Source organism: Bombina bombina, chromosome 2 (assembly GCF_027579735.1).
Source record: "Bombina bombina isolate aBomBom1 chromosome 2, aBomBom1.pri, whole genome shotgun sequence".
Lineage (NCBI taxonomy): Eukaryota > Metazoa > Chordata > Amphibia > Anura > Bombinatoridae > Bombina > Bombina bombina.
Genome location: NC_069500.1, coordinates 474607005 through 474632988, shown reverse-complemented (window position 1 = coordinate 474632988; position 25984 = coordinate 474607005). Strand labels below are relative to the sequence as shown.

Genomic DNA, 25984 nt, shown 5'->3' with positions numbered 1-25984 from the left:
TGCTGTGGGTGTCCTCTTGTAACTTCCTATTGGGAATGAGAATATCCCACAAGTAATGGATGATCCGTGGACTGGATACACCACAAGAGAAATAAATTTATCAGGTAAGCATAAATTGTGTTTTTATAATATTTAATTCATAAGAAATTCACCACTCTATTTGTAATATGTGAACGTTTCTACCTTCCATTTTTTGTGCTTATGAGTATGTTCTGTCCACCCTCTAGGTCCAGCATGTCAGGATTACATCTTGTAAAGAAAGGCCGGGAACACAAGAAGCTGGACCTCCAAAGAGACTTCACTGTTGCATCCCCGGCTGAGTTTGTGACAAGATTTGGTGGCAATCGCATCATTGATAAGGTACAGAAGCCTCACCTCACAATGGGGTGGTATTCTCCATATACATTGCTGGATTATTAACAAGCTCTAAGAGTTATTATACTTTCCCTCAATAAGAATGAGGTTGTGTGCCCACCACTAAAAAGGAAGGAACAACATTTGGATTCATTTTAGATCACAGGAATGGATGCCACAGTTAATTGTCCTGGAAGACATAAGAGCATGGGTTAGCAAATGTATGTGAAACATAGGAACTAGCCAGAATATCTAGTAGCCAGCCAGAACCAGGGATGAAATATATATGAACAAGTAAGCCCTTACATCAGCAACACAACAAAATGAGGCTAGCAGCAGTTATCCTTGCTAATATGACACACATTTGGCAGCTGTACCTTATTTGAATGGTGGGAACCCCTCCTAAAAATGAGTGGTGTTATGATGTACGTATATCTTTGATGGGGTTAATACGGTCTTCATTAAAGTCGCTATACTTTGAAAATAGGACCAAAATTATGAGGTAATTGTTGTAGCTATGGCAACCACCTTACTGGGCAGACATAGGTCTAGTCATTTAAAAGAAATAGCCTCAAATCCCTCTGTTTTATAGGGGACAAGAGAGGGCCAACCTCACTCCTCATGGTTTTGAAACATATGTATATGGTTCTAGCAGGTGTTAACTGTTGATGTTTTTACACCCGTATTGCATGTGACATCATTGCACAATGACTTTAAATGTCAGGCCACCACTGGCAATGAAAGAATGAGAAGGGAATGACAATCTTCTTGTGGTTTAGCTTTACCACTGAACCACCAGTACTGATGTTAAGCTATAAGAGTGTGGGAGAAAACTAGATTTATATTTTAAAGATAAATTAATTTCCTCACACTTGCTTTCCATTTGATACTGAGAAAAATACATTCCTTTTTTTTTTTCTACTATATGGAAACTTTAACATAGTAGACTTAAACACCCCGACCAAAATGAAAATAATAGTATTTAAGGACCACTAAATACAGTAGAATTGAATAATTGACAAATGTACAATAAGACAATGAAATAGCACTTTAAATTTGAAATTAGCAGTAGAATATTTTCTCTCAAATTGAATCCAATTTTCCCTCCACCTTTATCATGTAACAGGCATCAGCCAACCACAAAATGCCTATACATATATACTGTACACTTAGTCGTGCCGGAGCCTCAGGAAGTGTGCATAAAAATAATGTGCATGTTTTGATAATGTTTGTATATTGAAAAGTTTTTTTTTAAATTGCATGCTTTATCTGAATCATGACTTTTTTTCCCTGTAAGTAATGTTTTTAAACAAGTATTATAGGGTTTAACCTACATCATTTGTGACTCTGCAAGGCTTTGAAAGTTTTCTATGTTATGCAAATTATTATTATTTTTGGAAATTCCTCTGAACAAAGTTTGTTACAAATGAAAGGTTAAAATATTATCTCTATCATCAGGTCCTTATAGCTAACAATGGCATTGCTGCTGTCAAGTGCATGCGCTCCATACGGAGGTGGTCGTACGAAATGTTCAGGAATGAGCGGGCCATACGCTTTGTTGTTATGGTTACACCGGAGGACCTCAAAGCCAATGCAGGTAGATACAATTATCACTGATGACAGCACTCATCTATCAAAAATACTACTCAAGAGGAGAGACTTTTCATAAGCTCATCACTTGCTAATATTAACATTTTATTTTAAACAGAGAAGAAGGTTCACCAATAATACTCCTATACATATACAGTTAGATTGGTCTAATAGGATTGGTGTTTTAGAGGGTATGGTGTAAATTATATAGCAGGAAGAAGTGTCGTGCAATGAAAAAACAAACATGTACAGTTTATAGTAAAGAAGTGCTTTCCCTAAAAAAACAAAACAAAAAAACCCTAAAGAATGTGATTTGAAGCTTGGGGATGGGAATGGAGGAAGTCGGATAATCTGTGTAAATGCTATGTTAAAGAAGGTTTCTGAGTTAATTAACCATAAATTTGACAGAAAACAAAATGTGTATAGTTGTGCCTTTTAACTTTCTTTTTTGTATTTTTTTTTAACTTTACTTCCCAGAATACATCAAGATGGCTGACCATTATGTACCAGTTCCTGGAGGAGCCAACAATAATAATTATGCCAACGTAGAGCTAATTGTTGACATTGCTAAACGAATACCAGTCCAGGTAGGAACATATAGGCACACACACTGTGTTTTAAGCTCTGAATTCCATTTTGAGTAGTTGATCCTGTGCTTATTCAAGAAGGTCAATTTTAATGGATTCATCTGTACTATTTGTCTGGTCTTGGAGAAAAACACAGGTCTCTTCATCTGGTATGAGCACCTTTTTAGCCCTCGTGTTGATCAGTCATAATTTACTCAGTGTTCTAATTCTGTATTTTTGTTCCTTCTCTGGTATAGGCTGTGTGGGCTGGATGGGGGCATGCATCCGAGAACCCCAAACTTCCAGATCTCCTGCAGAAGCAGAACATTGCTTTTTTGGGTAATAATTTATTGGCTAGCTGTCAGAAAATTGTTTTGAGAGATTAAAATATATGACAGTGGTCTTGAGAATATTTAATCAAAATGCAGCATCAAATATACAAATGTACAAATAATATGTGATATGTGCTAATTTTATTTTTTGTCAGTGTTTTCAGTTCTTTGCGTACATGTTGTTCACCCAGAATTAGAACACTTCTAGATGCATTTAGAATTATTTTGATAGTGTTTGGAAATACTTAGCAAATATGTTTTATTTAAAAGTGTGTTTGTGGAATTTGAAATACCCTTTCTTTTGTGTATTTTTAAATATGATGTTTGTATTTTTAAAGGGTATAGCACCAATTTATTTTTATAGCATCATAGGGAAATTCATAATTTCTTCAGAAGGAAAAGTCCAAAAATGAAATGGCACCTGTTGTTAAAAAATAAACATCTATCTATGTCTTGCTTTGTTAGGACCTCCAAGTCAGGCAATGTGGGCATTAGGGGACAAAGTGGCTTCCACAATTGTCGCTCAGACGGTAGGAATCCCAACGCTCTCGTGGAGTGGAGATGGTAAGAGCAGCAGGATAAATATTCTTTTTACTAAAAAGGGAGAAAAAAAAATAAATCTTTTTTTTTTTTTTTTAATACTTTATTTATAACAAAAAAAATATCCAACACATTCGCATAATCTGACATCACTGAGTTGTCTATTATAAAAGAATACTGCAACACTGCGTAATATAAATATGATGTCTGTGTAACAAAACAAATGTATCTACTCGCCATGTAAAGGTGCGGATCTATTTTCATAATTTTATACCATTACGATACAATGAATAAAACACAGGCTATATTTAAACTAATTGTCATAACAGCAGTGTAGTGGTTATATGGAGTGATCTATAGTTGGGACTGATTATTAAGATCTGCAAAAGGAAAACCGACTTCACCTATCCCTATTATGGCATTTACCTATTTTGATAAGAAAGAAAGCTAAAAAGAGTCTACTCCGTGGATAAATTTGACCAAATAGTTACATACCATAAACTACGGATATCCTGAATCCAATATCTGACCTTGGCGTGCTGCATATGAAATAATAATTTTTACGGTAATATTATTGTAAACACTGTCGGGTTGAGAAGATTTTCTGAACAAAAAATAATTCACTACTTTAAAAAAAATAATTCACAACTTTTTTCTTTTGTTTTGTTCTGTTCTATATTCAGCTATATATAAACCAATTCATAATACATTTTGCAAATAACTATGAATAGACTCCATGTGAAAACTGGTATATTATAACATTTATTAGTGGAGACTGAACAACCTGATTAGCGTTCGACTGGTATCTTTTTACTAGACAGACTGTATTTAAAATCATGTATTAGATGGACAAAGTTATGAATGGAAGTAATACTAATCTCTCATTTAGGTCTGAAGCTAGAAGTAAACTCTGAAGATGCCCAGCAGCAGAACATTGTTTGTGTCCCACTTGAGGTGTATGAGAGGGGCTGTGTGAAAGACGTAGATGAAGGACTAGAGGTAATAACGTGGCTCTATGACAGGAGAGAGTGCAAATGAAATATTTGTCAGAGATTCTGCTACATACTGTTAATTGTTCTGCACCATCTCTACTGTTTAAAACAAAGCAATAATATCTGTTAGCCTAGATATGAATGCTGTGCAGACTTAGTAGTGATAACTATAGATAAAAATGTTCTATTTCTCTTGTTAAGTGTAGTCAGTCCACGGGTCATCCATTACTTATGGGATTATATCTCTTCCCCAACAGGAAGTTGCAAGAGGATCACCCAAGCAGAGCTGCTATATAGCTCCTCCCCTCACATGTCATATCCAGTCATTCTCTTGCAACCTAACTAAAGATAGGTCGTTGTGAGAGGTCTGTGGTGTTTTTAAACTTAGTTTATTTCTTCAATCAAAAGTTTGTTATTTTAAATGGCACCGGAGTGTGCTGTTTGTTTCTCAGGCAGCATTAGAAGAAGAATCTGCCTGCGTTTTCTATAATCTTAGCAGACGTAACTAAGATCCACTGGCTGTTCTCGCACATTCTGAGGAGTGAGGTAGCTTCAGAAAAAGGGAATAGCATGCAGGGCCCCCCTGCAAACGAGGTATGTGCAGTAAATTATTTTTCTAAGCAATGGAATTGACTGAGAAAATACTGCTGATACCAATGTAATGTAAGTTCAGTCTTAAATGCAGTGGTAGCGACTGGTATTAGGCTGATGAGTGTGTGTACACTGAAGTATTTTTCTAGGAAATGGAATTTGACTCAGAAAATACTGTTAATACTGAAGTAATGTATGAGCCTTAACTGCAGTAAAAGCGACTGGTAGCAGGCTTATTAATAACACTTCATAATTTTTAAATTGTATGTTCAAAACGTTTACTGGCATGTTAATCGTTTTTTGTGAGGTACTTGGTGATAAAATTTATTGGGGCATGATTTTTACCACATGGCTAACTTTTGTTTCTGCATAGAAACAGTTAACTGAGCTTCCCCACTGTTGTAATATGAGTGGGAGGGGCCTATTTTAGCACTTTTTTGCGCAGTAAAAATTCAGTCACAATCTTACTACTTCATCCTCCATGATCCAGGACGTCTCTAGAGAGCTCAGGGGTCTTCAAAATTCATTTTGAGGGAGGTAATCAGTGGTTGCTATAACTAATTTGGTTCATTGTTATTTCAACTGTGACAACTTTTTGTGCTTTTTAAAGGCACAGTAGCGTTTTTTATATTGCTTGTAAATTTATTTGAAAAGTATTTTCCAAGCTTGCTAGTCTCATTGCTAGTCTGTTTAAACATGTCTGACACAGATGAATCTGTTTGTTCACTATGTATGAAGGCCAATGTGGAACCCAACAGAAATATGTGTACCAATTGTATTGATATTACTTTAAATAAAAGTCAGTCTTTACATGTAAAGAAATTATCACCAGACAACGAGGGGGAAGTTATGCCGACTAACTCTCCTCACGTGTCAGTACCTTCGCCTCCCGCTCAGGAGGTGCGTGATTTTGTGGCGCCAAGTATATCAGGGAGGCCCTTACAAATCACTTTGCAAGACATGGCTACTGTTATGACAGAAGTATTATCTAAATTGCCAGAATTAAGAGGCAAGCGTGATAGCTCTGGGTTAAGGACAGAGCGCGCTGATGATGTGAGAGCCATGTCCGATACTGTGTCACAATTTGCAGAACATTCTGTGGGTGACGGATCTGATCCAGTGAGACTGGATTCAGAGATTTCTAATTTTAAATTTAAGCTTGAGAACCTCCGCATATTGCTAGGGGAGGTATTAGCGGCTCTGAATGATTGTAACACGGTTGCAATTCTAGAAAAATTATGTAGGTTGGATAGATACTATGCGGTACCGGTGTGTACTGACGTGTTTCCTATACCTAAAAGGCTTACAGAGATTATTAGCAAGGAGTGGGATAGACCCGGTGTGCCTTTTTCCCCTCCTCCCATATTTAGGAAAATGTTTCCTATAGACGCCACCACACGAGACTTATGGCAGACGGTCCCTAAGGTGGAGGGAGCAGTTTCTACTTTAGCTAAGCGTACCACTATCCCGGTGGAGGATAGTTGTGCCTTTTCAGATCCAATGGATAAAAAATTAGAAGGTTACCTTAAGAAAATGTTTGTTCAACAAGGTTTTATCTTACAGCCCCTTGCATGCATTGCGCCTGTCACTGCTGCGGCGGCATTCTGGTTTGAGTCTCTGGAAGAGGCCATTCGCACAGCTCCATTGGATGAAATTATGAACAAGCTTAAAGCACTTAAGCTAGCTAATGCATTTGTTTCTGATGCCGTCGTACATTTAACCAAACTTATGGCTAAGAACTCTGGATTCGCCATCCAAGCGCGCAGAGCGCTATGGCTTAAATCCTGGTCAGCTGACGTGACTTCTAAATCTAAATTGCTTAATATTCCTTTCAAAGGGCAGACCTTATTCGGGCCCGGCTTGAAAGAAATTATCGCTGACATTACGGGAGGTAAGGGCCATGCTCTGCCTCAGGACAGGGCCAAATCAAAGGCTAAACAGTCTAATTTTCGTGCCTTTCGTAACCTCAAGGCAGGAGCAGCATCAACTTCCTCCGCTCCAAAACAGGAAGGAGCTGTTGCTCGTTACAGACAGGGCTGGAAAACTAACCAGTCCTGGAACAAGGGCAAGCAGGCCAGAAAACCTGCTGCTGCCCCTAAGACAGCATGAAGAGAGGGCCCCCTATCCGGAAACGGATCTAGTGGGGGGCAGACTTTCTCTCTTCGCCCAGGCTTGGGCAAGAGATGTCCAGGATCCCTGGGCGTTAGAGATCATATCTCAGGGATATCTTCTGGACTTCAAAGCTTCTCCTCCACAAGGGAGATTTCATCTTTCAAGGTTATCAGCAAACCAAATAAAGAAAGAGGCATTTCTATGCTGTGTACAAGACCTCTTACTAATGGGGGTGATCCACCCAGTTCCGCGGACGGAACACGGACAAGGATTCTATTCAAAATGAAAGTTTGGGGTTATATTTAAAGATACTACACTCAAAATTCCCTTAAACTTAACCCAGTGTTTATGATTAGACCTCCTGACTAATCAAAAAAGAATTTATGAAAAAAGGTGTGTTAGGGTTAGCGCTAAATTAAAGCTTAAAAAGGGTGTAAAGATCGAAATTCTTTAAGAGTTATAAATATTTCTTATATAGTGATGTTCATAAAAACATTGTGTTTCATATTAAAAATTTTAATGAGAATTAAAAATACAAATAAAAATGGATGCCGGCATCAATTCTATATGGATAGTTAAATACAATGTATACAAATGTAACGTGGAACAATTGACAAATATATCAAAATAATTTAAAAGCAATTTAAACAGGTTTGAAATATTATACTTTAAAGGGAAAATAGCGATTATCACCGTGCATATAGGTGTTAGATATTTGCATTGATATTACCTTATATGCAGAGATTTGTGTATATTCGCTATTGCAATGGACCGGGACTCTCAGTGTTTAGTCCTGTATTGGTTATGTTTTTTTGAAACAGTTTCTATTTGTCGGCAGTTCTCTCAAGAGAAATAAAAGGTCAAAGTTCCAATTTTCGCTGCCGTATGATGTCCGTGTCCTGATGTTTGTGATGGCTTTGTGTGCGTATCATATACGCCGTGTCGAATGTCAGCGTGACAGTGAAATCTCTGTATTGTTGTGGGGAGATTTCTCCTTGTGGTTAGTTGCCTCCAAGCAGTTCCGGAGCAAAGTTGAAGAGAGGTAGATTGTTTACTGAGTCCCCGCTGTCTTATTTCACAGCGTTAGTATATAAGAAGGATAGTGATCAGATCATGGGTTAGGAATTATACTTATAGAACTGCACATGCTTATGATTAGTTCAAAGTACCCAGCCTACTGCACTATATCCGACTTAAATGAAAGTATCCAAAAGTAACAATGTTTCCAGTGAGCAAAGTTCTACGCGTTTCAGCCGCTTGGGCCTTTATCAAGATCCTGATAAAGGCCCAAGCGGCTGAAACGCGTAGAACTTTGCTCACTGGAAACATTGTTACTTTTGGATACTTTCATTTAAGTCGGATATAGTGCAGTAGGCTGGGTACTTTGAACTAATCATAAGCATGTGCAGTTCTATAAGTATAATTCCTAACCCATGATCTGATCACTATCCTTCTTATATACTAACGCTGTGAAATAAGACAGCGGGGACTCAGTAAACAATCTACCTCTCTTCAACTTTGCTCCGGAACTGCTTGGAGGCAACTAACCACAAGGAGAAATCTCCCCACAACAATACAGAGATTTCACTGTCACGCTGACATTCGACACGGCGTATATGATACGCACACAAAGCCATCACAAACATCAGGACACGGACATCATACGGCAGCGAAAATTGGAACTTTGACCTTTTATTTCTCTTGAGAGAACTGCCGACAAATAGAAACTGTTTCAAAAAAACATAACCAATACAGGACTAAACACTGAGAGTCCCGGTCCATTGCAATAGCGAATATACACAAATCTCTGCATATAAGGTAATATCAATGCAAATATCTAACACCTATATGCACGGTGATAATCGCTATTTTCCCTTTAAAGTATAATATTTCAAACCTGTTTAAATTGCTTTTAAATTATTTTGATATATTTGTCAATTGTTCCACGTTACATTTGTATACATTGTATTTAACTATCCATATAGAATTGATGCCGGCATCCATTTTTATTTGTATTTTTAATTCTCATTAAAATTTTTAATATGAAACACAATGTTTTTATGAACATCACTATATAAGAAATATTTATAACTCTTAAAGAATTTCGATCTTTACACCCTTTTTAAGCTTTAATTTAGCGCTAACCCTAACACACCTTTTTTCAAGGATTCTATTCAAATCTGTTTGTGGTTCCCAAGAAAGAGGGAACCTTCAGACCAATCTTGGACTTAAAAATCCTAAACAAATTCCTAAGAGTTCCATCATTCAAAATGGAAACTATTCGAACCATCCTACCCATGATCCAAGAGGGTCAGTACATGACCACAGTGGACTTAAAGGATGCCTACCTTCACATACCGATTCACAAGGATCATTATCGGTACCTAAGATTTGCCTTCCTAGACAGGCATTACCAGTTTGTAGCTCTTCCCTTCGGGTTAGCTACGGCTCCAAGAATCTTTACAAAGGTTCTGGGCTCACTTCTGGCGGTACTAAGACCGCGAGGCATAGCGGTGGCTCCGTACCTAGACAACATTCTGATACAAGCGTCAAGTTTTCAAACTGCCAAGTCTCATACAGAGATAGTTCTGGCATTTCTGAGGTCGCATGGGTGGAAGGTGAACGTGTAAAAGAGTTCTCTATTACCACTCACAAGGGTTCCCTTCCTAGGGACTCTTATAGATTCTGTAGAGATGAAAATTTACCTGACGGAGGCCAGGTTATCAAAACTTCTAAATGCTTGCCGTGCCCTTCATTCCATTCCACACCCGTCAGTAGCTCAGTGCATGGAAGTAATCGGCTTAATGGTAGTGGCAATGGACATAGTACCATTTGCGCGCCTGCATCTCAGACCGCTGCAATTGTGCATGCTAAGTCAGTGGAATGGGGATTACTCAGATTTGTCCCCTCTACTAAATCTGGATCAAGAGACCAGAGATTCTCTTTTATGGTGGCTTTCTCAGCCCCGCCTGTCCAAGGGGATGACCTTTCGCAGGCCAGATTGGACGATTGTAACAACAGACGCCAGCCTTCTAGGTTGGGGCGCAGTCTGGAATTCCCTGAAGGCTCAGGGATCATGGACTCAGGAGGAGAAACTCCTCCCAATAAATATTCTGGAGTTAAGAGCAATATTCAATGCTCTTCTAGCTTGGCCTCAGTTAGCAACTCTGAGGTTCATCAGATTTCAGTCGGACAACATCACGACTGTGGCTTACATCAATCATCAAGGGGGAACCAGGAGTTCCCTAGCGATGTTGGAAGTCTCAAAGATAATTCGCTGGGCAGAGTCTCACTCTTGCCACCTGTCAGCGATCTACATCCCAGGCGTGGAGAACTGGGAGGCGGATTTCCTAAGTCACCAGACTTTTCATCCGGGGGAGTGGGAACTTCATCCGGAGGTCTTCGCTCAACTGATTCATCGTTGGGGCAAACCAGATCTGGATCTCATGGCATCTCGCCAGAACGCCAAGCTTCCTTGTTACGGATCCAGGTCCAGGGACCCGGGAGCGGTGCTGATAGATGCTCTGACAGCCCCTTGGGTTTTCAACATGGCTTATGTGTTTCCACCATTTCCGATGCTTCCTCGACTGATTGCCAAGATCAAACAGGAGAGAGCATCGGTGATTCTGATAGCGCCTGCGTGGCCACGCAGGACCTGGTATGCAGACCTAGTGGACATGTCGTCCTGTCCACCATGGTCTCTGCCTCTGAGGCAGGACCTTCTAATTCAGGGTCCTTTCAACCATCCAAATCTAATTTCTCTGAGGCTGACTGCATGGAGATTGAACGCTTGATTCTATCAAAGCGTGGCTTCTCTGAGTCGGTTATTGATACCTTAATACAGGCTAGGAAACCTGTTACCAGAAGAATTTACCATAAGATATGGCGTAAATATTTATATTGGTGCGAATCCAAGAGTTACTCATGGAGTAAGGTTAGGATTCCTAGGATATTGTCTTTTCTACAAGAGGGTTTAGAAAAGGGCTTATCCGCTAGTTCGTTAAAGGGACAGATTTTTGCTCTGTCCATTCTTCTACACAAGCGTCTGGCAGAAGTTCCAGACGTTCAGGCTTTTTGTCAGGCTTTGGCTAGGATTAAGCCTGTGTTTAAGACTGTTGCTCCGCCGTGGAGCTTAAACTTAGTTCTTAACGTTCTGCAAGGCGTTCCGTTTGAACCCCTTCATTCCATTGATATCAAGCTGTTATCTTGGAAAGTTCTGTTTTTGATGGCTATTTCCTCGGCTCGAAGAGTCTCTGAGTTATCTGCCTTACATTGTGATTCTCCTTATCTGATCTTTCATTCAGACAAGGTAGTTCTGCGTACTAAACCTGGGTTTTTACCTAAGGTTGTTTCTAACAGGAATATCAATCAAGAGATTGTTGTTCCATCATTATGTCCTAATCCTTCTTCAAAGAAGGAACTCCTTTTGCATAATTTAGACGTAGTCCGTGCCCTGAAGTTCTACTTACAGGCAACTAAAGATTTTCGGCAAACTTCTTCTCTGTTTGTCGTTTACTCTGGACAGAGGAGAGGTCAAAAGGCTTCGGCTACCTCTCTCTCCTTTTGGCTTCGTAGCATAATACGTTTAGCCTATGAGACTGCTGGACAGCAGCCTCCTGAAAGGATTACAGCTCATTCTACTAGAGCTGTGGCTTCCACCTGGGCCTTTAAAAATGAGGCCTCTGTTGAACAGATTTGCAAGGCTGCAACTTGGTCTTCACTTCACACTTTTTCAAAATTTTACAAATTTGACACTTTTGCTTCTTCGGAGGCTATTTTTGGGAGAAAGGTACTTCAGGCAGTGGTTCCCTCCGTTTAAAGTTCCTGCCTTGTCCCTCCCTTCATCCGTGTACTTTAGCTTTGGTATTGGTATCCCATAAGTAATGGATGACCCGTGGACTGACTACACTTAACAAGAGAAAACATAATTTATGCTTACCTGATAAATTTATTTCTCTTGTAGTGTAGTCAGTCCACGGCCCGCCCTGTCTTTTAAGGCAGTTCTAAATTTTAATTAAACTCCAGTCACCACTGCACCCTATGGTTTCTCCTTTCTCGTCTTGTTTCGGTCGAATAACTGGATATGACATGTGAGGGGAGGAGCTATATAGCAGCTCTGCTTGGGTGATCCTCTTGCAACTTCCTGTTGGGGAAGAGATATAATCCCATAAGTAATGGATGACCCGTGGACTGACTACACTACAAGAGAAATAAATTTATCAGGTAAGCATAAATTATGTTTCTTGTTACATTATTATACCTTTTGGTGGGCCAATATATTCATAAGTAGAGGTTTTGTATTCTATAAGTTATCAAGACCTCCCAGGTCTATTCTTTAGGCCATTAACTACTCCTGAATTTTAAATCTTGCCGGCGACTCCTCCTCTCCTATGCCTCTGTCTGTTGGAGTACCTCAAGGATCTGTTCTGGGTCCTCTACTCTTCTCCATCTATGCTTCTTCACTAGGTAAACTTATCAACAGTTATGGTTTCAAATATCACCTCTATGCTGATAACACCCAGATCTACCTTTCCACCCCTGCTCTCTCTCCCTCTGTCCTCTCTCATGTCAGCAACTGCTTATCTGGTATTTCTTCCTGGATGGCCTCTCACCACCTAAAGATTAACATGTCCAAGACTGAGCTCCTTCTTATCCCCCCCTCAAGCTCTACGCCGACTTCTGACTTCTCTATCCCTGTTGACGGCATCACCATTTCCCCATCGCCCCAAGTCCGCTGCCTCGGAGTCACATTTGACTCAAACTTATCCTTCATCCCCCATATCCAATTGCTTTCTACATCCTGCCGCAATCATCTACGTAATATTTCTAAAATTCGCCCTTTTCTGAGCGCTGACACCACAAAGCAAATAATCCACTCCCTTATCTCCCGACTTGACTACTGCCACAACCTACTCGCTGGCCTTCCTCTTTCCCGCCTCTCCCCCCTTCAATCCATCCTAAATGCCTCTGCCAGGCTGATCCACCTTTCCCGTCGAACTGTATCTGCTGCACCTCTCTGTGAGTCCCTTCATTGGCTCCCCATTCACAGCAGAATTAAATTCAAAATTCTCACCCTTACATACAAAACTCTCACCAACGCCGCTCCCCTCTACCTATCCTCTCTAATACACAAGTATACTCCAGCCCGTCCACTAAGATCCAACAATGACCTGCTCCTTGCATCCGCAACTATCACCTCCTCTCATGCTAGACTGCAGGACTTCTGTCGTGCAGCACCTACCCTCTGGAACACTCTCCCTCGTGCTGTCAGGCTTTGCCCTAATCTTTCTTCCTTTAAATGCTCCCTGAAGACTTTCTGTTCAGGGAAGCCTACCACCCAACTCAATAATAAATTAATTTCACTTACCTAATATTTCCCTCATCTAACTCTGTATTAACATCCTTCTCAATCTTGCAGTCCTCACCTCCTGTTTCCCAACCTCCTACCCTTCTAGATTGTAAGTTCCCACGGGAATAGGGCCCTCAATCCCTCCTGTATGTGTTTGTAAATTTTGTCCTGTATCTTACAAGTCTTGTATTGTTTTATTTAAATGAATTGTATCCATGGACAGCGCTGCGGAATATGTTGGCCCTTAATAAATAAAGTATAATATTAATAATAAATCGGTGAGGTCTTAAAAGCTAATGGAATAGAAACCCACAGGTTCATAAAACGTTAGGACAATCCACTAAAAAGAATATATCATTAGAATGAATTAGAGCTGCAACAACTAATCGTCATAATCGATAATAATCGATTATGAAAATAGTTGTCAACGAATCTCATAATCGATTAATCGATAAGTTGGTTTGCAATTAGTTGGTCTGTGCACAACACCAGCTGCTTCACTCCAATGAACTCCTGCATATATGGTATTGTGTTTTATGGTTATGCCCTTAGCCTAAAGGACGTCTACAGATGTCTACTTTTCACGTTTTCAGGACAGTATACGTTTACAACTACCCCTGGCTTATGTGCAACCCAGCTATAAGAGTCATCATTTGGATTGTTTATATTAAATCTGGTGATTTGGGACTATGCTTTTCATGATATAATGCCAAGCTTGTTGTTTACACCTTGCACTATTATCTGTTTGCACAATTATTAGTGTATTGCTTGCTGATTATATGTACTGTATAAATAAATGTGTAAGGCTTTTTTCTGTTATTGATATACAGATACTCGTCGATTTACGACCTATGCGACTTACGGCCATCCGTACTTACGACTATCGGTCGCACTGAAGAGGCGATACGTGCGCAAAGGCGGTACTTGCAACCATCGGTCTCAAAGGCGGTACTTACGACCATCGGTCGCAAAGGCGGTACTTATGTCCATCGGTCGCGCTGAGGGTGATGCTTATTTGCGTATGTGCGTAAAGGGGCAAGGCAGTGCTTGTGTGCGCAAAGGCGGTACTTACGTCCATCGGTCGCACTGAGGGTGATGCTTATTTGCGTATGTGCGTAAAGGGGCAAGGCAGTGCTTGTGTGCGCAAAGGCGGTACTTACGACCATCGGTCGCAAAGGCGGTACTTACGACCATCGGCAAGACAGTGCTTGTGTGCACAAAGGCGGTGCTTGTGTGTGATGAGAAGTGACTGTAAGCAGCAGCCTTTGTATGGGTCTGACCATGTCGCAGTCCAAAAGGCCGGTACCGTGTAGTGGCAAAGAGGCTACAAAGAAGAGGAAAGCTCTTGATTTGGAGTTAAAAATGAAAGTAATAAAGCAGTATGACGAAGGTAAAAAAGTGAATGCGATTGCCCGTGATATGAAACTGTCGCATTCCACAGTTTCCACAATCATTAAGGACAAGGAACGCATACGTGAAGCTGTAAAAGGTTCCGCACCAATGAAATCAACAATAATAACAAAACAACGTCAAGGGCCCATTCATGAAATGGAGAAATTATTAATGTTGTGGATAGAAGATCAAATACAAAAACGTACACCCATAAGCCTTCTAACAATTCAGATGAAGGCTAAAAGTTTGTTTGAGACTTTAAAGGAGAAAGCTGGTGAGGATTACAAAGAGAATTTCCAGGCAAGCACTGGATGGTTTAAACGTTTTAGAAGAAGATTCAGTCTGCATAATGTGCGGGTTTCAGGAGAAGCAGCAAGTGCAGATTCAGAAGCCGCTGCAAAGTTCATTGACACTTTGGATGAATTAATCCAAGAGGGAGGGTATTTACCTGAACAAATATTCAACGTTGATGAAACGGGTCTGTTCTGGAAACGGATGCCTGAGCGCACATACATTCACCAAGAATCAAAAACCATGCCAGGATTTAAAGCATTCAAGGATCGGGTAAGCTTGTTACTTGGAGGAAACGTTGTTGGTTTTAAGCTTAAGCCATTTCTTATCTATCGCTCAGAAAACCCACGTGCATTTAAAAACATTAATAAGCACACGCTGCCTGTGTATTACCGGTCAAATGCTAAATCGTGGATGACTCAGGCATTGTTCACAGACTGGTTTGTTAACTGTTTCATTCCCCAAGTTCGTGAATATTGCTTAGGGAAAGTAATCCAGTTCAAAATTTTAATGATTTTAGACAACGCACCTGGACATCCACCACACCTGGGTGACCTTAATCCTGATGTAAAAGTGGTTTATATGCCACCTAACACAACACCACTCATTCAACCTATGGACCAAGGGGCAATTGCCACGTTTAAAGCATACTACCTCAGATCTACATTCGCCCAAGCCATAGCTGCTACAGATGCTGATGATGACATAACATTGCGTGATTTTTGGAAAAGTTATAACATTCTTCAGTGCATAAAAAATATTGCAGCAGCGTGGGAGGATGTAACAGAAAAGTGCATGAATGGAATTTGGAAGAAGTGCCTAAAACGATATGTGACCAGATTTGAGAGATTTGAAACAGAGGAAGAGCTCGATGAAATTCGAGAAAACATTGTAAGACTTGCAAACAATCTTGAATTGGAATGTGAAGTGGAAGATGTAGAAGAGCTGTTAGATTATGAGTCAAAAGAACTTTCAAATGAATATCTAATAGAACTGGAAGCAGAGAGAGTTGCAGAGGAAAATAGGAGAGAGGAAGAAGACAAAGAAGAAGAAGAGCCAGAGAAGAAATTCACTGCAAAGGGGTTGGCTGAAGGCTTTACATTGCTAAATAAAGCTGTCTCCTGTTTTGAAAACATGGACCAGAATGTTGAAAGATTTAACAAGGTTGACCGTCAAATTCAGGAAGCTGTGCGTGGCTATCGTGAAATCTATGAGGAGAAAAAGAAACAAACGCGTCAAACAAAGCTCAGCATGTTTTTTGAAAAGAACACTGCATCTGAAACCCCTCCAGCCTCAACTCACCAAGATGATAATACTGTAACTCTGATGACATAACTGTAAAAGTACAGTAAAAGAAAAATTTAAGTTCAGTTACTTTTCTTAAAAGTTTAAAGTAAAATAAGTGTTAAAGTTCCTGCAAACTACTGTACAGGTACAGTAAATGTTATGTTATTATTTGCATAGTACTACAGGTAGAGTACAAAAAAATGTTATTTTATTACAGTACAGTATAGGTACAGTACAGTAAATGTCAGTACAGTAATAGTATTTGCACAGTAAATGTTATGTTATTATTTGCACAGTACAGGTACAGTACAGTAAAGGTTATTTTATTATTCATACTGTGATGATACTGTATTAGTAAAGGAATTTAATTTAAAACAACTCTGGTGTTATTGTTATTATTAATCATGAAATGTCAGCCCAACACATCACACAATAGACCATATTATTTACATGCCATATATTTTGTCCGACTTACGTCCAAATCGTCTTACGACCGGAAGGTCAGAACGTAACGCGGTCGTAAGTCGACGAGTATCTGTATAGTCCTTAGCGCTTTTTATTGTTTTTTTATATTTTTAATAAATTGTGATAATATGTACCAGATTCAACCTTTATAAGTATATATTCATTATTTTTAGAGCGGACTAGATATTTCCCCTAACCTTATAGCTGGTTATTTACCATTGCATATAGATATTCAAGATATTTTTATGTTAGAATGAAGTCAAGGGTTACTTTATTGAGAGGCCCCTTGCCAAGGTAGAAAACGCTTAGCATTGGTGAAGAGCTAACAAAGATAAATATCCCACTTTGGTGAAATTGGCAAAACCCTACTTATACACCTCAACAGCCTTTTCTCTGCTGCAGGAAATATAGCTGCAAACAGAGAACCAGCCTTAGCCAGGAGCATGTGGACATGTTGAGATTTTTGTATTTCAATGCAAAGTTTCTGAAAGAGTGAATAACAGAATGTTATTAACAGTGATAGTCTAACTCTTTCTAGTTCTACCTCTTTTCAAACAGTTTGTGTTTTGTTTTGTTTAATTATAAAACTGTGCTCTGCTGCTTAAAAATTGAACAAACAGTTGTGTTAATGTAAAGTTTTAGTCTGAAGTTTATATTTGTAACACTCATTATGTGGATTTTATTTAAAACATAGAAAACTATTATTGATTCTCTTTTTATCCGATTAGTCGATTAATCGAAAAAATAATCGGCAAATTAATCGATTATGAAAATAATCGTTAGTTGCAGCCGTAGAATGAATAAATAAAAAGGCCTTGAGCACAATCTATTGGGAGCCATGTATTCTCAGGTTTCTGGTTTTTCTTTTCTGCTTGTTCAAAATAAAAGGATTTCAGCTGATTCTCGTAAATGGGTATTTGGTTGATAGAAAAAAAGATCTATTTATCCTAAAGAGACGAAATCTGCTCTGCAATCACAATACATTTTTGACTCACTTTTCAAGCCCAGTTTTGGCATCAAGACACTTGATGAGTCTTCGGAAGGGCTTCGGAAGGGCTTTTCTAAACAGTCTTTTAGATTGCTACTATGATAAACATTATGAAATGGCCACTGAAGACATTCTAGTGGTTTATTTACATATATGCTCTCAATTCATTAAAGCTCCATTTATCCTTATTGGAAAGACTGCATACAGTCAACAGGATATACATTTACATATGTATAGGGACATATACATATGTAAATGTAATGAGTACAAGATATCATATACAGCTAAGGGGATCTTCAGGAAAACTCGCATCTAGAAATGGGAGGATTTAATATTTAATTTTTCATATTTGATTGTATTTCTTACATTATAACGCCAGTACTGTTAGTGACAATCATGACAGTGCAAGTGAGAAATACAATCAAATATGAAAAATTAAATATAATATCAGGACATTTGTACACTTACTGTAGGTGTTCTGAAGTGCCTATAGAAGTATGTCCATCCTGCCAAGATACATATGGCATTTATATGGAAACTGACTGCTGAGGATGGGTTCTAATGACAAAAGGTTAATGTCACACATGTAAATGAGTATTTTCCTTGCAGAGTGAACAAAGGGGTTTCATAATTAGAATTTCTCCAACATAGGTGTGTCCGGTCCACGGCGTCATCCTTACTTGTGGGATATTCTCTTCCCCAACAGGAAATGGCAAAGAGCCCAGCAAAGCTGGTCACATGATCCCTCCTAGGCTCCGCCTACCCCAGTCATTCTCTTTGCCGTTGTACAGGCAACATCTCCACGGAGATGGCTTAGAGTTTTTTAGTGTTTAACTGTAGTTTTTATTATTCAATCAAGAGTTTGTTATTTTAAAATAGTGCTGGTATGTACTATTTACTCAGAAACAGAAAAGAGATGAAGATTTCTGTTTGTATGAGGAAAATGATTTTAGCACCGTAACTAAAATCCATGGCTGTTCCACACAGGACTGTTGAGAGCAATTAACTTCAGTTGGGGGAACAGTGTGCAGTCTCTTACTGCTTGAGGTATGACACATTCTAACAAGACGATGTAATGCTGGAAGCTGTCATTTTCCCTATGGGATCCGGTAAGCCATGTTTATTAAGATAGTAAATAAGGGCTTCACAAGGGCTTATTAAGACTGTAGACTTTTTCTGGGCTAAATCGATTCATTATTAACACATATTTAGCCTTGAGGAATCATTTATTCTGGGTATTTTGATATGATTATATCGGCAGGCACTGTTTTAGACACCTTATTCTTTAGGGGCTTTCCCTAATCATAGTCAGAGCCTCATTTTCGCGCCGGTATGGCGCACTTGTTTTTGAGGACAGCATGGCATGCAGCTGCATGTGTGTGGAGCTCTGATACATAGAAAAGTCTTTCTGAAGGCATCATTTGGTATCGTATTCCCCTTTGGGCTTGGTTGGGTCTCAGCAAAGCAGATTGCAGGGACTGTAAAGGGGTTAAATATAAAAACGGCTCCGGTTCCGTTATTTTAAGGGTTAAAGCTTCCAAATTTGGTGTGCAATACTTTTAAGGCTTTAAGACACTGTGGTGAAATTTTGGTGAATTTTGAACAATTCCTTCATACTTTTTCGCAATTGCAGTAATAAAGTGTGTTTAGTTTAAAATTTAAAGTGACAGTAACGGTTTTATTTTAAAACGTTTTTTGTGCTTTGTTATCAAGTTTATGCCTGTTTAACATGTCTGAACTACCAGATAGATTGTGTTCTGACTGTGGGGAAACCAAGGTTCCTTCTCATTTAACTATATGTATTTTATGTCATAAAAAAAATTTAGTAAAAATGATGCCCAAGATGATTCCTCAAGTGAGGGGAGTAAGCATGGTACTGCATCATCCCCTCCTTCGTCTACACCAGTCTTGCCCATACAGGAGGCCCCTAGTACATCTAGTGCGCCAATACTCCTTACTATGCAACATTTAACGGCTGTAATGGATAATTCTATCAAAAACATTTTAGCCAATATGCCCACTTATCAGCGAAAGCGCGACTGCTCTGTTTTAGAAAATTCTGTAGAGCATGAGAACGCTGATGATATGGTTTCTGAAGGGCCCCTACACCAGTCTGAGGGGGCCAGGGAGGTTTTGTCTGAGGGAGAAATTTCAGATTCAGGAAACATTTCTCAACAAGCTGAACCTGATGTGATTACTTTTAAATTTAAGTTGGAACATCTCCGCGCTCTGCTTAAGGAGGTGTTATCCAATTTGGATGATTGTGATTATCTGGTCATTCCAGAACCATTATGTAAAATGGAAAAGTTCTTAGAGGCCCCGGGGCCCCCCGAAGCTTTTCCTATATCCAAGCGGGTGGCGTACATTGTTAGTAAAGAATGGGACAGGCCCGGTATACCTTTAGTACCTCCCCCCATATTTAAAAAATTGTTTTCCTATAGTCGACCCCAGAAAGGACTGATGGCAGACAGTCCCCAAGGTCGAGGGGGCGGTTTCTACTCTACACAAGCGCGCCACTATACCATAGAAGATAGTTGTGCTTTCCAAGATCCTATGGATAAAAAATTAGGTCTGCTAAAAAAAGATGTTTGTTCAGCAAGGTTCCCTTCTACAACCAATTGCATGCATTGTCCCTGTCACTGCAGCCGCGTGTTTCTAGTTTGATGAGCTAGGAAAGGCGATTATTAGTAATTCTTCTTCTTATGAGGAGATTATGGACAGAATTCGTGCTCTTAAATTGGCTAATTCTTTCACCCTAGACGCCACCTTGCAATTGGCTAGGTTAGCGGCGAAAAAATTCTGGGTTTGCTATTGTGGCGCAGAGCGCTTTGGTTAAAATCTTGGGCAGCGGATGCGTCTTCCAAGAACAATTGCTTGACATTCCTTTCAAGGGGAAAACACTCTTTGGCCCTGACTTGAAAGAGATTATCTCTGATATCACTGGGGGCAAGGGCCACGCCCTTCCTCAGGATAGGTCTTTTCAACCTAAGTTTCGTCCCTTTCGCAGAAACGGATCAGCCCCAAGGGCTACGTCCTCTAAGCAGGAAGGTAATACTTCTCAAGCCAATCCAGCCTGGAGACCTATGCAAGGCTGGAACAAAGGAAAGCAGGCCAGGAAACCTGCCACTGCTACCAAGACAGCATGAAATGCGGGCCCCCGATCCGGGACCGGATCTGGTGGGGGGCAGACTCTCTCTCTTCGCTCAGGCTTGGGCAAGAGATGTTCTGGATCCTTGGGCGCTAGAAATAGTCTCCCAAGGTTATTCTCTGGAGTTCAAGGGGCTTCCTCCAAGGGGGAGGTTCCACAGGTCTCAGTTGTCTTCAGACCACATAAGAAGACAGGCATTCTTACATTGGGTAGAAGACCTGCTAAAAATGGGAGTGATTCATCCTGTTCCATTAGGAGAACAAGGGATGGGGTTCTACTCCAATCTGTTCATAGTTCCCAAAAAAGAGGGAACGTTCAGACCAATCTTAGATCTCAAGATCTTGAACAAGTTTCTCAAGGTTCCATCGTTCAAGATGGAAACCATTCGAACACTTCTTCCTTCCATCCAGGAAGGTCAATTCATGACCAAGGTGGATTTCAAGGATGCGTATCTACATATTCCTATCCACAAGGAACATCATCGGTTCCTAAGGTTTGCATTCCTGGACAAGCATTTCCAGTTCGTGGCGTTTTCTTTCGGATTAGCCACTGCTCCTAGGATTTTCTCATAGGTACTAGGGTCCCTTCTGGCGGTGCTAAGACCAAGGGGCATTGCTGTAGTACCTTACTTGGACGACATTCTGATTCGAGCGTCGTCCCTTCCTCAAGTAAAGGCTCACACGGACATTGTCCTGGCCTTTCTCAGATCTCACGGATGGAAAGTGAACGTGGAAAAGAGTTCTCTATCTCCGTCAACGAGGGTTCCCTTCTTGGGAACTATAATAGACTCCTTAGAAATGAGGATTTTTCTGACAGAAGCCAGAAAAACAAAACTTCTAGACTCTTGTCGGATACTTCATTCCGTTCCTCTTCCTTCCATAGCGCAGTGCATGGAAGTGATAGGTTTGATGGTAGCGGCAATGGACATAGTTCCTTTTGTGCGCATTCATCTAAGACCATTACAATTGTTTATGCTCAGTCAGTGGAATGGGGACTATTCAGACTTGTCTCCGAAGATACAAGTAAATCAGAGGACCAGAGACTCATTCCGTTGGTGGCTGTCCCTGGACAACCTGTCACAAGGGATGACCTTCCGCAGACCAGAGTGGGTCATTGTCACGACCGACGCCAGTCTGATGGGCTGGGGCGCGGTCTGGGGATCCCTGAAAGCTCAGGGTCTTTGGTCTCGGGTAGAATCTCTTCTACCGATAAATATTCTGGAACTGAGAGCGATATTCAATGCTCTCAAAGCTTGGCCTCAGCTAGCGAGGGCCAAGTTCATACATCAACCATCAAGGGGGAACAAGGAGTTCCCTAGCGATGGAAGAAGTGACCAAAATCATTCTATGGGCGGAGTCTCACTCCTGCCACCTGTCTGCTATCCACATCCCAGGAGTGGAAAATTGGGAAGCGGATTTTCTGAGTCGTCAGACATTGCATCCGGGGGAGTGGGAACTCCATCCGGAAATCTTTGCCCAAGTCACTCAACCGTGGGGCATTCCAGACATGGATCTGATGGCCTCTCGTCAGAACTTCAGAGTTCCTTACTACGGGTACAGATCCAGGGATCCCAAGGCGGCTCTAGTGGATGCACTAGTAGCACCTTGGACCTTCAAACTAGCTTATGTGTTCCCGCCGTTTCCTCTCATCCCCAGGCTGGTAGCCAGGATCAATCAGGAGAGGGCGTCGGTGATTTTGATAGCTCCTGCGTGGCCACGCAGGACTTGGTATGCAGATCTGGTGAATATGTCATCGGCTCCACCATGGAAGCTACCTTTGAGACGAGACCTTCTTGTTCTAGGTCCGTTCGACCCACTCCAGCTGACTGCTTGGAGATTGAACGCTTGATCTTATCAAAGCGAGGGTTCTCAGATTCTGTTATTAATACTCTTGTTCAGGCCTGAAAGCCTGTAACCAGAAAAATTACCACATAATTTGGTATATCTGTTGGTGTGAATCTGCAGGATTCCCTTGGGACAAGGTTAAGAGTCTATCCTTCCTTCGAGAAGGATTGGAAAAAGGATTATCTGCAAGTTCCTTGATGGGACAGATTTCTGCCTTGTCTGTGTTACTTCACAAAAAGCTGGCAGCTGTGCCAGATGTTCTAGCCTTTGTTCAGGCTCTGGTTAGAATCAAGCCTGTTTACAAAATTTTGACTCCTCCTTGGAGTCTCAACCTAGTTCTTTCAGTTCTTCAGGGGGTTCCGTTTGAACCCTTACATTCCGTTGATATTAAGTTATTATCTTGGAAAGTTTTGTTTTTGGTTGCAATTTCTTCTGCTAGAAGAGTTTCAGAATTATCTGCTCTGCAGTGTTCTTCTCCTTATCTGGTGTTCCATGCAGATAAGGTGGTTTTGCGTACTAAACCTGGTTTTCTTCCAAAAGTTGTTTCTAACAAAAACATTAACCAGGAGATAGTTGTGCCTTCTTTGTGTCCTAATCCAGTTTCAAAGAAGGAACGTTTGTTGCACAACTTGGATGTAGTTCGTGCTCTCAAATTTTACTTAGCAGCTACTAAGGATTTCAGACAAACTTCGTCTTTGTTTGTTGTTTATTCTGGTAAACGGAGAGGTCAAAAAGCAACTTCTACCTCTCTCTCCTTCTGGATTAAAAGCATTATCCGATTGGCTTATGAGACTGCCGGACGGCAGCCTCCTGAAAGAATCACAGCTCACTCCACTAGGGCTGTGGCTTCCACATGGGCCTTCAAGAACGAGGCTTCTGTTGATCAGATATGTAAGGCAGCGACTTGGTCTTCACTGCACACTTTTTCTAAATTTTACAACTTTGTTACTTTTGCTTCTTCTGAGGCTATTTTTGGGAGAAAGGTTTTGCAAGCCGTGGTGCCTTCCATTTAGGTGACCTGATTTGCTCCCTCCCTTCATCCGTGTCCTAAAGCTTTGGTATTGGTTCCCACAAGTAAGGATGACGCCGTGGACCGGACACACCTATGTTGGAGAAAACAGAATTTATGTTTACCTGATAAATTACTTTCTCCAACGGTGTGTCCGGTCCACGGCCCGCCCTGGTTTTTTTAATCAGGTCTGATAATTTATTTTCTTTAACTACAGTCACCACGGTAACATATGGTTTCTCCTATGCAAATATTCCTCCTTAACGTCGGTCGAATGACTGGGGTAGGCGGAGCCTAGGAGGGATCATGTGACCAGCTTTGCTGGGCTCTTTGCCATTTCCTGTTGGGGAAGAGAATATCCCACAAGTAAGGATGACGCCGTGGACCGGACACACCGTTGGAGAAAGTAATTTATCAGGTAAACATAAATTCTGTTTTTACTGTAACCTTAAAGGGACACTGAACCCAAAATTTTTCTTTTGTGATTCAGATAGAGCAGGAAATTTTAAGCAACTTTCGAATTTACTCCTATTATCAAATTTTCTTCATTCTCTTGGTATCTTTATTTGAAATGAAAGAATGTAAGTTTAGATGCCGGCCCATTTTTGGTGAACAACCTGGGTTGTTCTTGCTGATTGGTGGATAAATTCATTCACCAATAGAAAAGCGCTGTCTAGAGTTCTGAACTAATAAAAAAGCTTAGATGTCTTATTTTTCAAATAAAGATAGCAAGAGAACGAAGAAAAATTGATAATAGAAGTAAATTAGAAAGTTGCTTAAAATTGCATGCTCTATCTGAATCACGAAAGAAAAATTTTGTGTTCAGTGTCCCTTTAAGAGGTGGGAAAAGGCTATTGTATATGTCAGTTTTGGGAGACCTCCCAGTTTCTATTTTGAAAACGGGTAGTTAACACTTAAAGTCCTTTATGGGAGCTTTCCTGTTGAAAATGTATTCAGGTTCAAATTTGGCCGGTATATAAAAACCATTTCTCCTACATTGGTGTATCCGGTCCACGGCTTCATCCTTACTTGTGGGATATTCTCATTCCCTACAGGAAATGGCAAAGAGAGCACACAGCAAAGCTGTCCATATAGCCCCCCCCTCTATCTCCGCCCCCCAGTCATTCTCTTTGCCGCTCTGAACAAGTAGCATCTCCACGGGGATGGTAAAGAGTATGTGGTGTTAGTTGTAGTTTTTATTTCTTCTATCAAGAGTTTGTTATTTTAAAATAGTGCCGGTTTGTACTATTTACTCTACAACAGAAAGTGATGAAGATTTCTGTTAAAAGAGGATTATGATTTTAGCACCAGTAACTAAAATCCATTGCTGTTCCCATGCAGGACTGTTGAAACCAGAGAACTTCAGTTGGGGGGAACAGTTTGCAGGCTTATCTGCTTAAGGTATGATCAGTCATTTTTCTAAAAAGACCAAGTAATGCTAGAAGACTGTCAGTTATCCCTTCTGGGATAGGTAAGCCATTTTCTTAGACTCAGTGACAGAATTAAGGCTTATAACTTGGGCTCTATGCTGGTTGACACTATTGTGGGCTAAGTCGATTTCTTTTTAACATGTTTATGTGACATTTTAAGTGTTTTTCAGACTTTGAAACACTTTTGGGGAATTATATTACGCCTGGCAGTTGTTTAGACACCTAATCTTGTCAGAAAGGCCCCTTCACTCTGGAATGCAGAGGGAGGAGGCCTCATTTTCGCGCTTCAGTTGCGCAGTTGCTTTTCACTAGGCAGTTCATGCAGCTTCACGTGGAGTGTCCAGAGGCTTGGAAAAGAACTTGAGAGAGACTTATTACCTGATTGAATAACCCCTAAGGAAGGTAAACGCCGCAGTAAAGACTGTGGCATGGGACTGTAGTGTTTTTAACTGGTTAATTGCTATTATTAGCTCCGGTTTGTGCATTAAAGGGTTAATTTGTCTGAAAATTGGTGTGCAATACTTTCAAAGCATTAAGACACTGTGGTGAAAAATTCATAAAAATCAGATATTTTTTTTGATGTTTTTCTGACGTTTCAGTAATAAAGTGTGTACCTTTATTATTTAAAGAGACAGTAACGGTTTTGTATAAAATAACTTTTATTGCATTAAAGTTTTACCTAAGTCTGTCTAACATGTCTGTGC

The 25984-nt window shown here is 40.3% G+C and overlaps 1 protein-coding gene across 4 annotated transcripts in view; it reads left to right on the top strand.

The window, feature by feature from the left end:
• ACACB (acetyl-CoA carboxylase beta) overlaps nt 1-25984 on the top strand; it is a 350436-nt gene that overhangs the window by 112317 nt on the left and 212135 nt on the right. For all 4 annotated transcript variants that reach the window (XM_053702123.1, XM_053702121.1, XM_053702122.1 and 1 more), the window contains 6 exons: nt 228-360; nt 1813-1951; nt 2422-2531; nt 2768-2849; nt 3308-3406; nt 4272-4381. In XM_053702123.1, coding sequence (XP_053558098.1) covers nt 228-360; nt 1813-1951; nt 2422-2531; nt 2768-2849; nt 3308-3406; nt 4272-4381 — 673 coding nt within the window. The remainder of the gene's footprint in view (nt 1-227; nt 361-1812; nt 1952-2421; nt 2532-2767; nt 2850-3307; nt 3407-4271; nt 4382-25984) is intronic.